This window comes from Heterodontus francisci, chromosome 9 (assembly GCF_036365525.1).
Source record: "Heterodontus francisci isolate sHetFra1 chromosome 9, sHetFra1.hap1, whole genome shotgun sequence".
NCBI classification, from domain to species: Eukaryota; Metazoa; Chordata; class Chondrichthyes; order Heterodontiformes; family Heterodontidae; genus Heterodontus; species Heterodontus francisci.
Genome location: NC_090379.1, coordinates 51,927,082 through 51,941,893, shown reverse-complemented (window position 1 = coordinate 51,941,893; position 14,812 = coordinate 51,927,082). Strand labels below are relative to the sequence as shown.

The 14,812-nt window shown below is 40.3% G+C and overlaps 2 protein-coding genes across 4 annotated transcripts in view; both read right to left on the bottom strand.

Annotated features, from left to right (window-relative positions):
• LOC137373753 (5'-3' exonuclease PLD3-like) overlaps positions 1 to 11,635 on the bottom strand; it is a 94,798-nt gene extending 83,163 nt beyond the window's left edge. The window contains exon 1 of the mRNA XM_068039058.1: positions 9,921 to 11,635. Within this exon, the coding sequence (XP_067895159.1) occupies positions 9,921 to 9,950 (30 nt within the window). The 5' untranslated portion in view covers positions 9,951 to 11,635. The remainder of the gene's footprint in view (positions 1 to 9,920) is intronic.
• Positions 11,636 to 11,658: 23 nt separating this feature from the next.
• Positions 11,659 to 14,812, bottom strand: part of LOC137373752 (centrosomal protein of 170 kDa protein B-like) — a 127,897-nt gene continuing 124,743 nt past the window's right edge. For all 3 annotated transcript variants that reach the window (XM_068039054.1, XM_068039053.1, XM_068039055.1), the window contains 2 exons: positions 12,205 to 12,256; positions 11,659 to 11,950 (listed from right to left, as the gene is read on the bottom strand). In XM_068039054.1, coding sequence (XP_067895155.1) covers positions 11,661 to 11,950; positions 12,205 to 12,256 — 342 coding nt within the window. In that variant the 3' untranslated portion in view covers positions 11,659 to 11,660. The remainder of the gene's footprint in view (positions 11,951 to 12,204; positions 12,257 to 14,812) is intronic.

Below are 14,812 nucleotides of genomic sequence, written 5' to 3'. Positions count from 1 at the left end.
GTGCATGTGCCACAACAGCGCCACCTACCGATAGCATTGTCAACAAATGCAGTCTTATTTAAATTGCACGAATAAGGACCTACCTTGATGCGGCACAGTGGTTAGCACCGCAGCCTCACAGCTCCAGGGACCCGGGTTCAATTCTGGGTACTGTCTGTGTGGAGTTTGCAAGTTCTCCCTGTGTCTGTGTGGGTTTCCTCCGGGTGCTCCGGTTTCCTCCCACTGCCAAAGACTTGCAGGTGATAGGTAAATTGGCTGTAATAAATTGCCCCTAGTGTAGGTAGGTAGTAGGGCATATGGGATTATTGTAGGGTTAGCATAAATGTGTGGTTGTTGGTCGGCACAGACTCGGTGGGCCGAAGGGCCCGTTTCAGTGCTGTATCATTAAATAAAAAAAAAATAAATGCAACAGCTGTCCCACTCCGATATCCCAGCTGGTTGCCGGAACTCCCGCGCCTTCGGATCTCCAAACGGAGATCCGAGGTGGAACTCTGGTGGGGAAATGGTGTAAACTCCTGCTATTGGTTGAGGGGATGGTGGGAAGGGTTTGAAGGGTAAAGTGAAGAAAGTTCGGGGCGGGTGGGGAAGGTCGGGACCGTGAGCTGACTTTTTTGGTGGGCAATTAATAAATTTAAGTAGTCATTGGGGAGGTGGGAGAGGGGAATGAAACTGCTAATATAGGTTTAAAATTATTTTTTAAAGACCTGTACCTTTAAAATTTAAATGGACCTGAAGGGCTTGAAGCCCTTTACAAATGGCACTGGTACCTGCACGGTGGCACCAGACGCCGTTGTTGGGGGCGGACGTTCCACCCCCTCCATGTAAATGAGCCGCAGCGCTAAATATTGCAGCGGCTCAGCAGTACACATCCTGCGTGTGCACCACACCATTTTTGAAGTTTGTTGCCAAGAAAAAGTCAGCCCTTTGTGACACAGTTCTAACGAGTATGCAGGGTCAGAGGGAGCTAGTGGTTCATATGCACAGATTCATGAAAGTGGGAGAACATATTAAGAGAGTAGTTCGCAAAGCATATGCGACGTTGGGCTTCATAAATAGAGGTATTGAGTACAAAAGCAGGAAAATTATGCTGAATCATTATAAAGTTCTGGCTAGGCCACAACTAGAGTATTGCATTCAGTTCTGGTCGCCACACTTTAGGAAGATCTTTGAGAGGGTGCAGAGAAGATTTACCAGAATAGTTCCAGGGATGAGAGATTTTAGCTACAAGGTTAGGTTGGAGACTCTGGGGTTGTTCTCCTTGGAGTAAAGGAAATTGAGGGAAGATTTGATAGAGGTGTACAAATTATGACAGATTTGGATAAGGTAGAGAAAGAAAAGCTGTTCCCATTAGCTGATGGTACAAGGACTAGGGGCCACATTTAAAGTTTTGGGCAAGAGATGCAGGAGGGATGCAAGGAAGAACTTTTTAATGCAGCAAGTGGTAATGACCTGGAACTCATTGCTTACGGGGGTTGTGGAAGCGGAGATGATTAATGGTTTCAAAATGAAAACTGGATGGGCACTTGAGGGAAATAAACTTGCAGTGTTGCGGCCTTCGTGGTGGGGAGAGACTGACTGGATTGAGCATGGGCTCAATGGACCGAATTCCCTCCTTCTGTGTCATAATGCTTATATGACTATACGATTGTGGGTTCAAATCCCATTCTTGGACTTCAGGACAAAAATCAAGACCTTCACTGCAGTATTGAGGGAGCGCTGCACTGTTGGAGTGCCATCTTTTGGATGAGACTTTAAACCGAGGCCCTGTCTACCCTCTCAGGTGGATATAAAAGATTCCATGGCATTATTTGAAAGAACAGCAGGGGAGTTATCCCTGGTGTCCTGGCCAATATTTATCCCTCAATCCACATCACAAAAACAGATGATCTGGTCATTATCACATTGCTGTTTGAGAGAATTTGCAGTGCGCAAATTGGCTGCTGCATTTCCTACATTATATGACAGTGACTACACTTCAAAAGTATTTGTTCATTGGCTGTAAAGTGCTTTGCATCATCCTGTGGCCATGAAAGGTACTTTATAAATGCAAGTCTTTCTTTTCATAAAATGAATTTTCAGTTTTTCCCATATTATCACTGGAAACTGTACAACATGAAATGGTGTACAATAAAATTAGAAATCAAAGTCAAACAAATATATATCTATTTTCTAAATAGTTTAGGCAACACAAATACTTAATATATCCTTTTCATCTTGAAGGGAAAATAAAAAGCTAAAGTTTGTCCTACACGCCCCATACCCTAGAATACCAGTAGCTCGTGTGACGGAAACCACACCTGCCAAAATGAGACATATTAATTTTGTCATATGGAACATTATTTTTGAACTGTTACTGGACTTGAAATAACTTGTTTAAAAAGACCACAACAGTGGCTGAAAACATGGCTGCACATTTGCTTTCTTAAAGACACTTGCATGGAGAAGATAATAGGAGTACACCCTGATTCAATTATCCAGTTGGATTTTATCCATAGTGATGATCAAGAGACATAGAGAGTCATTGAGCCAGCATACCACTCCCCCTCAGAGTGTCTGGTGAAGGAATCCACAAATCTCGGTGAGGCTGACCTAGACAAGGAGCTAGTCACATGACTAACCTGCGGGCCAACCTGGAGTTAATTGAATTGTGCTCACAGAACAAGCTTGGGAAGAGACTGCAACTGAACTTCAAGAAGAGAGCATCTCTCTCTCACGCAGAGTTCCATGGACTCACTGAAATAATTTAAGCCTCAAGACAGAAGACTAGCAAAACAAGTTTGAAAGCATGCACTGGCCCCCAACGAGAACTGCAAGACTTAACTTCAATCAAAGACTTTACATCCAGTCCAGAACCAATAACTAAATTCCATCTACTGCTTCAAACCTTTCCACTTTTATTCTTTCTCCTTTTCTGTCTCTTATTTGTGTGTGTGTTTATTCCGTATGCATGCTAGCATGGTCGCGTTGCGTATTTTTAGTAGTTTTAACTGAATGAGTTTTAAGGTTAATAAACTTACACCTTTCTTGTTTAACTCTGAGAAAACCTGTCTGTAATTGCAAAGAAATCAACCAATTAGAGAGCAGTGAGCAAGAACTCACTGAGGAGAAGCTAAAGACACAGTTTTAAAAATTAAACCCTGTTACGGCCAAACCAGTAAAAGGATTCCATAAACCTTCCAAAAAGGGTACTAGGCCACTTTAAGCACCCTATGGTGCAATTTTCCTCTTCCCAATTACTGAAAATAGACTTGTGGATATGTTTATATTACAATTTAAGATATTGAAAATAAATGCAAACAGGTCCTAGTTCTCAGGCAGGTGCAGGTTAGTGTAGTGATAATAAAATTAACATGGGAGAGATAGACCTCTATTTCTTTAAAACTGCTAAATAAACATAGGAACGTAGGAGCAGAATTAGGCTATTCAGTCCATCGAACTTGCTCCGCCATTCAATTAGATCATGGCTGATCATCTACCTCAACACCACTTTCCCGCGCTATCCCCATATCATGTCATTGATGTCATTAGTATCCAGATAATTATCGATTTCTGTCTTGAACATGCTCAATGATTCCACAGCCTGCTGGGGTCGAGAATTCCACAGATTCACCACCCTCTGAGTGAAGAAATTCCTCATCTCAGGTTTAAATGGCTACCCCTTATTCTGAGACTATGTCCCCTGGTTCTAGACTCACGAGCCAGGGGAAACATCCTAAATAAAAGCAAAATACTGCGGATGCTGGAAATCTGAAATAAAAACAAGAAATGCTGGAAATACTCAGCAGTTCTGGAAGCATCTGTGGAGAGAGAAGCAGAGTTAACGTTTCAGGTCAGTGACCCTTCTTCAGAACATCCTATCTGCATTCACCCTGTCATGCCCTATAAGAATTTTGTAAGCTTCAACGAGATCACCTCTCATTCTTTGAAACTCCAGAGAATACAGGCCCAGTTTCCTCAATCTCTCCTCATAAGACAATCCCGCCATTAGTCTGGTGAACCTCCATGCACTCCCTCTTTGGCAAGTATATCCTTCCTTAAATAAGGAGACCAAAACTGTACACAATACTCCAGGTCTGGTCTCACTAAGGCTCTATACAATTGCAGCAAGACTTCTTTACTCCTGTACTCAAATCCCTTTGCGATGAAGGCCATTTGCCTTCCTAATTGCTTGTTGCTCCTGCATGCTAGCTTTTAGTGACTCATAAACAAGGACACTCAGGTCCCTTTGGACATCAACACTTCCCAAACTCTCATCATTTAAGAAATACTGTCTTTCTGTTTTTTCTACCAAAGTGGCTAACTTCACATTTATTATTCCCATTATATTCCAACTGCCATGTTCTTACCCATCCCCTTAAAGCCTCCTTGCATCCTCCTCACTGCTTACATTTCCACCTAGTTTGGTGTCATCAGCAAATTTGGAAATATTACATTTGATTCCCACATCCAAATCATTTATATAGATTGTGAACAGCTGTGGCCCCAGCACTGATCCTTGCAGTACTCCACTAGTCACAGCCTGCCATCCTGAGAATGATCCGTTTCTTCCTACTCTCTGCTTTCTGTGAACCAATTCTCAATCCATGCCAGTATATTACCCCCAATCCTTTGTGCTCTAATTTTGTTTACTAACCTCCTGTGTGGGACCTTATCAAAAGCCTTCTGAAAATCCAAATACACCACATCAATGGGTTCTCCTTTATCTATGCTATAAGTAACATTCAAAAAACGCCAACAGATTTGTTAAACATGATTTCCCTTTCATAAATTTATGTTGGCTCTGCCCAATCATATAATTATTTTCCAGGTGTCCAGTAATGACATCCTTTATAATAGCTTCTAACATTTTCCTGACTACTGGTGTCAAACTACCAGGTCTGTAGTTCCTCGTTTTCTCTCTCCCTCTTTCTTAAATAGCGGGGTTAGATTTGCTACCTTCTAGTCTGCATGAACTTTTCCAGAATCTATAGAATTTTGAAAGATAACCACTAATGCATTCACCATCTCTATAGCCACCTTCAACAGTCCAGGATGTAACCCATCTGGACCTGGGGATTTATCAACCTTCAATCCAGTTAATTTTTCAAGTACTACCTCTTTATTAATACTAATTTCTTTCAGTTCCTCATTTTTACAAGTCCCTTGGTTGCCTAGTATTTCTGGGAGATTTTCTGTATTTTCCTCCGTGAAGACAGACACAAAGTAATTATTTAGTTTCTCCACCATTTCCCTATTCTCCATTATAAATTCTCCTGTCTAAACCTGTAATGGACCCACATTTGTCCTTGCTAATCTTGGCCTTTTCACATACCTAGAGACGTTTTTACAGTCCGCCTTTATGTTTCTAGCTAGCTTGCATTCATATTCTCTTTTCCCTTTCTTTATCAGTTTCTTGGTCATCCTTTGCTGGATTCTAAATTGATCCTAATTCTCGGGCTTACCACTTTTTCTGGCAACCTTATATGCCACTTCCTTTGATCTAATGCAATCTTTAGCCTTTTTTGTTAGCCACGGTTGATTCATCTTTCCTGTTGGGTTTGTATGTCTTAGACGAATGTATGCTTGTTGCAGGCCATGTAATACTTCTTTACTGTTAGCCATTGACTACCGTCAAATCTCGGAGTGTATTTTCCCATAGCCAACTTGCCCCTCATATCTTCATAGTTTCAGAATTAACTATAGCACAGTGGCGCAGTGGTTAGCACTGCAGCCTCACAGCTCCTGCGACCCGGGTTCGGTTCTGGGTACTGCCTGTGCAGAGTTTGCAAGTACTCCCTGTGACTGCGTGGGTTTCCACCGGGTGCTCCCGTTTCCTCCCACAGCCAAAGACTTGCAGCTTGATAGATAAATCTGCCATTATAAATTGCCCCTAGTGTAGGTAGGTGGTAGGAGAAATGAGGGAAGGTGGGGATGTGGTAGGGAATATGGGATTAATGTAGGATTAGTATAAATGGGTGGTTGATGGTCAGCACAGACTCGATGGGCTGAAGGGCCTGTTTCAGTGCTGTATTTCTATAGCAATTTCAAACTTAATGTAAAATTCTATCATATTATGATCACTATTTCCTAATGGCACCTTTACAGCAAATTTAATCTAAAATAGCCCAATCTCTAGTTAGTTCTTCAACATACTGCTCCAGAAACCCATCTCGCACATACTCCAGGAATTCATCCTCCATAACATTAGTGCTGATTAAGTTTACCCAGTCTATATATAATTTGAAGTTGCCCATTATTACTGTATTATCCATGTTACATGCACCTCTAATTTTCTGATTTATACCATGCCCAACAGTACCACTACTATTTGGCTGTACGTCCCAAAGACTGGTGGATTTTATCAAACAACATGACCCTTCTGCTGTTTGCAATGGGAAAGGTACAACTCCCACCAATGTTTGCTGTTCCTTGCTGTTTCTTAGCTCCATCCAAATTGACTCTACATCTTGTTCCTTCGAAATCTAAGATCCTCTCTCACTAATGCACTGATCTTGTCCTTTATTAAGAACATTACCCACCTCCTTTTCTTTTTTGCCGATCCTTCCTAAAACGTAACCATATCTCTGTAATGGCAATTAGATCATACTCATTTACCTCTATTTGTGCCTTCAAATCATCTACCTTGTTGTGAATGCTGCATGCATTTAGATAAGAGTGCCCTTAACTAGTCATTTTAATATTATTCTGCATTCTGATCCTATTTGTTGCTTGCCTTCGCTTGTCTGTCTTCTAATTTCACTTACTACTTTTCTACTTCCGTTACCAGTTTTACTTTCCTCCAATCTTCCCTTCCTGTCACACTCAGACTAACAATTCCTTTATTGCTACTTTGCACTCTTGTCTTCTCCTTTCTCTCTAAATTATCACATCTTCCCTCACTTGATCCCTTGCCCTCACTATTTAGTTTTAAGTCCTCTCTACCACCCTAGTTATACGACTCACCAGAACACTGGTCCCAGCACGCTTCAGGTGAAGACCATCCCAATGGTACAGCTCCCATTTTCTCCAGTACTGGTGCCAGTTCCCATGAATCGAAACCCATTTCTCCCACACTAATCTTTGAGCCACGCATTTAACTTTCTAATCTTATTTACCCTACTCCAATTTGCTTGTGGCTCAGGTAATAATAGATTACGACCTTTGAAGTTCTGCTTTTTAAAAAAATTTAGCCCCTAGCATCTCATACTCCCTAGTCCTATCTATGTCACTGGTACCCATGTGGACCACGACAACTGTATCCTACCTCTCCCACTGCAAGTTCCTCTCCATCCCTGAGCAGATATCCCAACCCCAGCACCAGGCAGGCAACACAGCCTTCTGGACTCTCACTCTCGGCTGCAGAGAACTGCAGGTGTCTATCCACCTGACTATACTGTCCCCTACTACCACTACATTCCTATTTACTCCTCCTGCTTAGAGTCATAGAGAGATACAGCACCGAAACAGGCCCTTCAGCCCACCGAGTCCGTGCCGACCATCAACCACCCATTTATACTAATCCTACATTAATCCCATTTTCCCTCAATTCTCCTACCACCTACCTACACTCGGGGCAATTTTTTTTTTTTTTACAATGGCCAATTTACCTATCAACCCACAAGTCTTTGGCATGTGGGAGGAAACCAGAGCACCCAGAGGAAACCCACACGGTCACAGGAGAACTTGCAATGCTTCCTGTACCAGGGTGCCATGGTCAGTTTGCTCATCCTGCAAACCTCACTCTCATCCATACAAGCTGAAAGAACTTCAAACCTGTTGGAAAATTGTAAGGGCTGAGGCTCCTCTACTTCTTCCTTCTGGATCCTCTTACCTGCCTCACTCAGTCACACCCTCCTGTCCCTAACCATTGTCCAAATCAGAAGATGCTATCCTATGGGGTGTGACTGCCTTCTGGTACAAAGTGCCCAGGAAACTTACCCCCTCCCTGATGCATCACAGTGTCTGTAGCTTGGCCTCGAGCTTCGGCTCAGAGCGGATGAGCTGCTCTAGCCGCAGACACTTATTGCAGATGTGGTTGCAGTGGATCACACTGGTGTCCATCAGCTCCAACATGCTACAGCCACAAGACATCACCTGCCCTACCATCTTTGTGTTTTCATTAACTATTTGATTAATTTATTTATAATTAATAAACCCCACTACAACTAAGCCCCACTCCTAATAATCTTTACTACTGCTGGTAAACCTTACTATTACATTACCTGAGTTTCAGAAAATTCTTATTCTTCTTATTCCAATTAAATTCCTTAGTTTAGCTAAGAGAAAAAAAGAGAAACTATTCACCAACCAATCACTAACCTTCTTTGCTGGAACATCATATGTCAATTCCTCTTTCCCACGTGAACTGAATTCCCACGTGAACCAAGTTCTCACCTTCACACTCTGACTCCGTTTCACTCTGTTGAACTCTCCACTCTGTGCGCTCCTTACTCCATCCAGTTTGAAAACCTGATTGCTTTTTGAGAGACTCTGATGAGTCACTAGCTAGCTGCTACAGTAATTAACACCTATTACACCAACTACTTTCAGCTGATTGACAGGTAACTGCCAGTCAAGTAGCTCTCTGTTTAACAAGGCAATTTAACTAACTTGAAGTTTGACAGTTTTATGTCAAAGCCTGACTCTTAATCTAAATTGAACTGGAGAAAAACTTACCAGAACTTACCACGTGAACCAAATTCCCACCTTCACACTCTGACTATGTCTCTCGACATCGAAGTATCCACTCCATGCACCCCTTACTCCTTTTGTTTCTTTTTGTAGCATTGTCAGTACAGTATTGCAGTTAACTTTGATTACCATGACACAAGACATTTCACTGCTATGCAGAATGTTTTATTACAATCAACTTCCATGGAAAAATTAAATAGTAATTCAAAATTATACTATGATGTGCAAAACAATTTAAAAATCAAAAGTACTTTCATCCTAACAAAATTTACACGTGATTCATTATAAGGCAACAAAATAAATTACAACTTTGAAACCAGCCAAAAATGGACATAAGCTCATTATTTTCAGCTTTATATAACTGCAAAAAGTGAAATATACACCTAATTGAAAGCTGGAGAGCGTATGAATAGTACAAAAATGGCATGATCCAGCTGGAAATAAAAAGCTGTACGGTTTGCATTTTTCATGTAAATCCAGTTTGTTACAAGCAAAATAAATGAGCCACTAAAGAAAAGAAACAGCATCAGCAGGCTAGCAACAAGTGCTTAGACAATTCAGCACAGGACCCCACTTATGAACAGAGTACAGTAATAGTGAAGGAATTACATTTTTCTGCATTTGTGAAAATCTAGTGTAAGCAGACTACAGTCTGACTTTAAAATCAACTAATCATTTCAGATATCTGCTCCTCACTCAAGTTCTTCCAGATTGCTTGGCAAAATTGTAATCAGTTAACTATTAAAATAGTAAAGTCCTCCAAAATTTAAATTATGAACATACAAGAGACACTGTTTCTTTAGCAACATACATTAAATATATTCAGAAACTGCTGCAATACACTTGTGATACTAGTAGCAATATTAACTTCTCATTTAAAGCAGCTGACAATCTTTTCAAAAAGTCACGGTGTTTACTGTGATCAATCATACAGCCAAATCAAGTCCAAGCCTAAAAGGCTACAATTTGTTTTTATTTAAATCTAACTGGAAAGCATCTGAATATTTGCTGCACATAATCAAAAATAAACCAAGGCTTGAATAATAAACCTCCACTACTTTGTCACTATTCAAAACGATACTCTGACTAGAGTAGAAGATGGAAAAGATAAAGGCAACACCATCCAGCACTTTTAATGCAACACCCACCACAAAAGGCTTCTTGTATTAATACACTCATACCTCACAGATTCCCACAGTACATACAACATAAAAGGTAACACTGGTAAGCGCAGAACACAGGCTACATACTGGGGAGAGATGAAGAAGAATCCACATCATACATACAGTTGCTGTACACCTGTAAAAGGTTGGACCTTGATAATTGCCTCCCTCCAAAATAACTTGCTCCTCCTCTCAAGTATCAGCTCCTATGATATGGTCAGTAGACAAAATTGTCCTGACACAGCATAATTGCAGCATACATAGAGGAATTGATAGACATGCACAATCCATACAGTACACAGATACCAATTATGTGTTCATTTTTTTTTATCTTGTGTACTATAGGTAGTCTCACATTCTTATTTACTCAGTTACTATATCTTAAAAACTGGTATATGAAGATGCATGATTACTGCAAGAACTGTTTCATGAACCTTTGGAAGCCTGTTAAATCAACTGATTCATGAGGCAGACTGATTTAAAAAAATATAAATGCAAAGCTAAGAGCATGTCATTTCATCTTTGGTTCTAGTATTGCCTCAGGTGGGTTGATTGGCTGTAATGATGACAAACTTCATAAGAACCAAGCATTTGAAATAATTGTGTCACTGTAACAAGTATTACTGTATGTACAAATTATCATTCCAACAATCACAGAATTTTTGCTGATGTTTACACAATATATTAACAATACCAGTCATTAAGGGTATCCTGAGATATTTGTAACCAATTATGATCTTTCTGTACCTTTTGCCTGCACAAAAATCCAATATATTTTTCAATTTTTTATAGACAATGAACACAGAATGCATTTTAATATGCTTTACACAGTTCAGGATGTTTAGAGATAGCACATTAATTTCCTGACGTTCAACACAAATGTTAAGCATTAATACAAACTTATGTGCTTATATCCATTAAAGTACAGAAAATATTTCCATAGCATAAAGTAAAAAATAAAACTTTTCTAAGATCAATATCAATTTTGTTACTTCCCAATACTTGGAATAGTATGATAGCTCTCAGATTACAGCACTAAATTTTCATGTGAGGTTGCCCCAAACTTCAAATGTCACTCAGGCAAACTTTTCCAAAGAGTCTGAGAGAGTTCTGTGATTTTAGGCATGAGAAATTAGTAGAGAAGCCCTGTTGTGCAATAAAACAAGCTACCAGTTAAGCAAAGATAGTGGCAACAGCAATAACTATTGAGAAGTTCATGGGCCAAAATGTGGACCCTCCCAGCTGAAGGAGGGCCACATACTTGACCTGAATACAGCTAGTCACCTATTACACAAATATATAAGTAGATGAAGATTTGATAAGAGGAAAATGACTAATTTTTCCTTCCCAGAATAATTAACCAATATTTAAACCATCACTGTGAGTTAAATATTAGGCTATCCCTGCCATAACATGATATAAAAAAGCAAGAAACTAAGAATGCAACAACTTGCTAAATATGTAGCCATTGTTCAATCATTAAGTTTGTGCTGAAACCTGGCATGCAAAAGTACAACCTGTGCAACTAGTATATTCTTCAGTGCATGATAATGTTAGAGTATTCAAATGGCACAGCTTGGCCTAAAACTGAAATAATGCTTCTCAGTTTAGCGATATTTTACCTTGCCTCTATGCTGAATGTATGTTGCTAAAGTGTTATGCAGCCTGACTAAAATAATCATTTTTTGCTAACTTCCATTTCTCAATAAGCTTTTTTGTGCAATATATCAGTCACTTACATTATTCTATACAGCTTTTACACAACCACCCTCACAAGCAACTATGACAAATGCACACTGGTCAAATAATGGCCAAAAAATCATTCTTTCAAAGCATAGTGACTGTATCTTCCATTTTTGGCTCAATCATGGTATATTGAGTATTGCACTCAGAGTCAGAGTCAATGCTGTCTGTATCTGAAGACAGCTGAGATGATTTAGAGCCTTGGTGGGCACACTCCTTTTGTAGTTGTGCTGATGATTTTGGCAAATCCTTTGAGGAGACCACAGTATTAGCAGTCCTTTCTTTCATGTTCATGGCTGAGGCAGAACTTGGCGAGATTTGATTACCAGTCAAGGCATCCAGAGATCCATCAGGATCTATGATTGTATTGATTGCTATGAAATAATAAATATATTAGTGTATCTACATCTCTTGCCAGATAGAAAATTTTTATCTGAAGAAAGTCAATTACTATGTGGTGTACATTACATAACAATGTGCATCAGGGTGACTATTTTTAAGACAGCTCTTGAATTAATTAAATAACTTCTCTTCATGTAACTCTCCATGAATGACAGTTGATGGAAGAAAAATCAGTTAACGTGGCAAACCATTAATTACAGCAAGAAGTTCAATTAATTTTACTAACCATCTAATTGTTTCTGAACTCTTCTCAAGTCTTTAAAAATAGAAGATATTTCCTAGAATAGAAAGTCAAGTTAACAATCAGATCACTTTTTTGGTACATTTAAAATATACTTTTGAATTGGGATTAGGATATCAAAGAAATTTTTTGGGAGGAGTTACTGTGAAATGAGGCTTGACAAATTGCTGCACGGCATTTTGTAGATGGCACACACTGCTGTGCCGATGGTGGGGGGAGTGAATGTTCAAGGTGGTGGATGGGGTTCCATTCAAACGGGCTGTTTTGTCCTGGATGGTGTTCAGCTTCTTGAGTGTTGTTGGAACTGCACCCATCCAGGCCAGTGGAGGGTATTCCATCACACTGTTGACTTGGGCCTTGTAGATGGTGGACAGGAGGTGAGTTACTCACCAGAGTTTCCAGCCCCTGATCTGCTCTTGTAGCCACAGTATTTATATGGCTGTTCCAATGCTAACCCCCAGGATGTTGATGGTGGAGATTCAGCAATGGTAATGCCAATGAAGGTCAAGGGAAGATAGTTAGATTCTCTCTTGTCAGAGATGGTCATTGTCTGGCACTTGTGTGGCGTGAATATTATTTGCCACTTATCTTCCCAAGTCTGAATGTTGTCCAGGTCTCGTTGCAGATGGGCACGGACTGCTTCAGTATTTGACGAGTTGCAAATGGTACTGAACACTATGCAATCACCAGTAAACTGATCAGCAAACATTCCCACTTCCGACCTTAAGATGGAGGGAAAGTCATTGATGAAGTAGCTGAAGATGGGAGGAGAAACTCCTGCAACAATGTCCAGGGGCTGAGATGACCCGGGCCTCCAACAATTACAACCATCTTGGCCCCTGGGAGCCTGCTCCGCCATTCAATGAGATCATGGCTGATCAAATTGCGGCCTTAACTCCACTTTCCTGCCTGAACCCCCATAACCCTTGACTCTCTTGTCAATCAAAAAATCTATCCAACTCAACCTTAAATATATTCAATGACACAGCCTCCACTGCTTGCTGCAGAAGAGAATTTCAAATACTAATGATCCTCAGAGAAGAAATTCCTCATCTCCGTCTTAAATGAGAGACCCCTTAATTTGAAACAGTATCCCCTAGTCCTAGATTCCTCTATGAGGGGAAACATCCTCTCAGCATCTACCCTGTCAAGCACCCTCAGAATCTTATACGTTCCAATAAGATCAACTCTCAATCTTCTAAACTCCAAAGAGTATAGGTCCAACCTGCTCAACTTTTCCTCATAAGACAAACCGTTCATCCCAGGAATCAGCCTAGTGCATCCTTCTCTGAACTGCTTCCAATGCAAGTATATCCCTCCTTAAATAAGTGACCAAAACTGTACACAGTACTCTAGCTGCGATCTCACCAATGCCCTGTACAGCTGCAGCAATACTTCCCTACTTTTATACTCCAGCCCCCTTGCAATAAAGGCCAACATTCCATTTGCCTTCCTAATTACTTGCTGTACCTGCATGCTGACCTTTTGTGATTCATGTACAAAGACACCCAGAATATACCACAGAATTCCGCAGTCTCCCTCCATTTAAATAATATTCTGCTTTTCTATTCTTCCTGCCAAAGTGGATAACCTCACATTTTCCCATATTATACTCCATTTGCCAAATTTTTGCCTGCTCACTCAACCTATCTATATCTTTGTATCCTCCTCACAACTTGATTTCCTACCTGTCTCCATATTGTCAGCAAATTTGGCTACAATACAGTCGGCCCCTTCATTCAATTCATTAATATAGATTGTAAATAATTGAGGCCCCAGCATTGATACCTGTGTCACTCCACTAGTTAGTTAGTTTTCCATCCTGAAAATGACCCATTTCTCCTGACTTTGTTTCCTGTTAGTTTGCCAGTCCTCTATCCATGCTAATATATTACCCCCAACATCATGAGTTCTCACTTTTGTGGCACCTTATCTTTTGGAAATCCAAATACATTACATCTACCGGTGCCCCTTTATCCACCCTGCTTGTAACATCCTCAAAGAACTCTAATAGGTTTGTCAAACACGATTTCCCTTTCACAAAATGATGTTGACTGTGCCTGATTGTACTGTGATTTTCTAGATGTCCTGCTGCTACCTCTTTACTAATTGATTCTAGCAAGGATGACTTTAGCACAGGTGAGAGATGACCTTAGCTCGAAAGAGCAAGATGTAGAATCGGTTTGGGTAGAAATAAGAAATAGGAAAGTTAAGAGGTCACTTGTGGAAGTAGTTTATAAGCCCCCTAACAGTAGTTACATTGTCGGACAGAGTATAGAGGAATAAATAAATGGGGCGTGTAAGAAAGGTACTGCAATAATCATAGGTGATGTTAATCTATATGTAGATTGGGCGAATCAGATTGGCAAAGGTAGCCTGGAACATGAGTTCATAGAGTGTATTCAGGACAATTTCTTAGAGCAGTACATTCTCGTGCTAACTAGGCAGAAGGCTATCCTAGACCTGGTAATGTGCAATGATACAGGGTTAATCAATACACTCATAGTAAAGGAGCCTCTAGGCTTTCACGTTCAGTTTGAAGGTGAGAAGTGTGGGTCTAAGACTAGTGTTTTAATCCTAAATAAAGGTAATT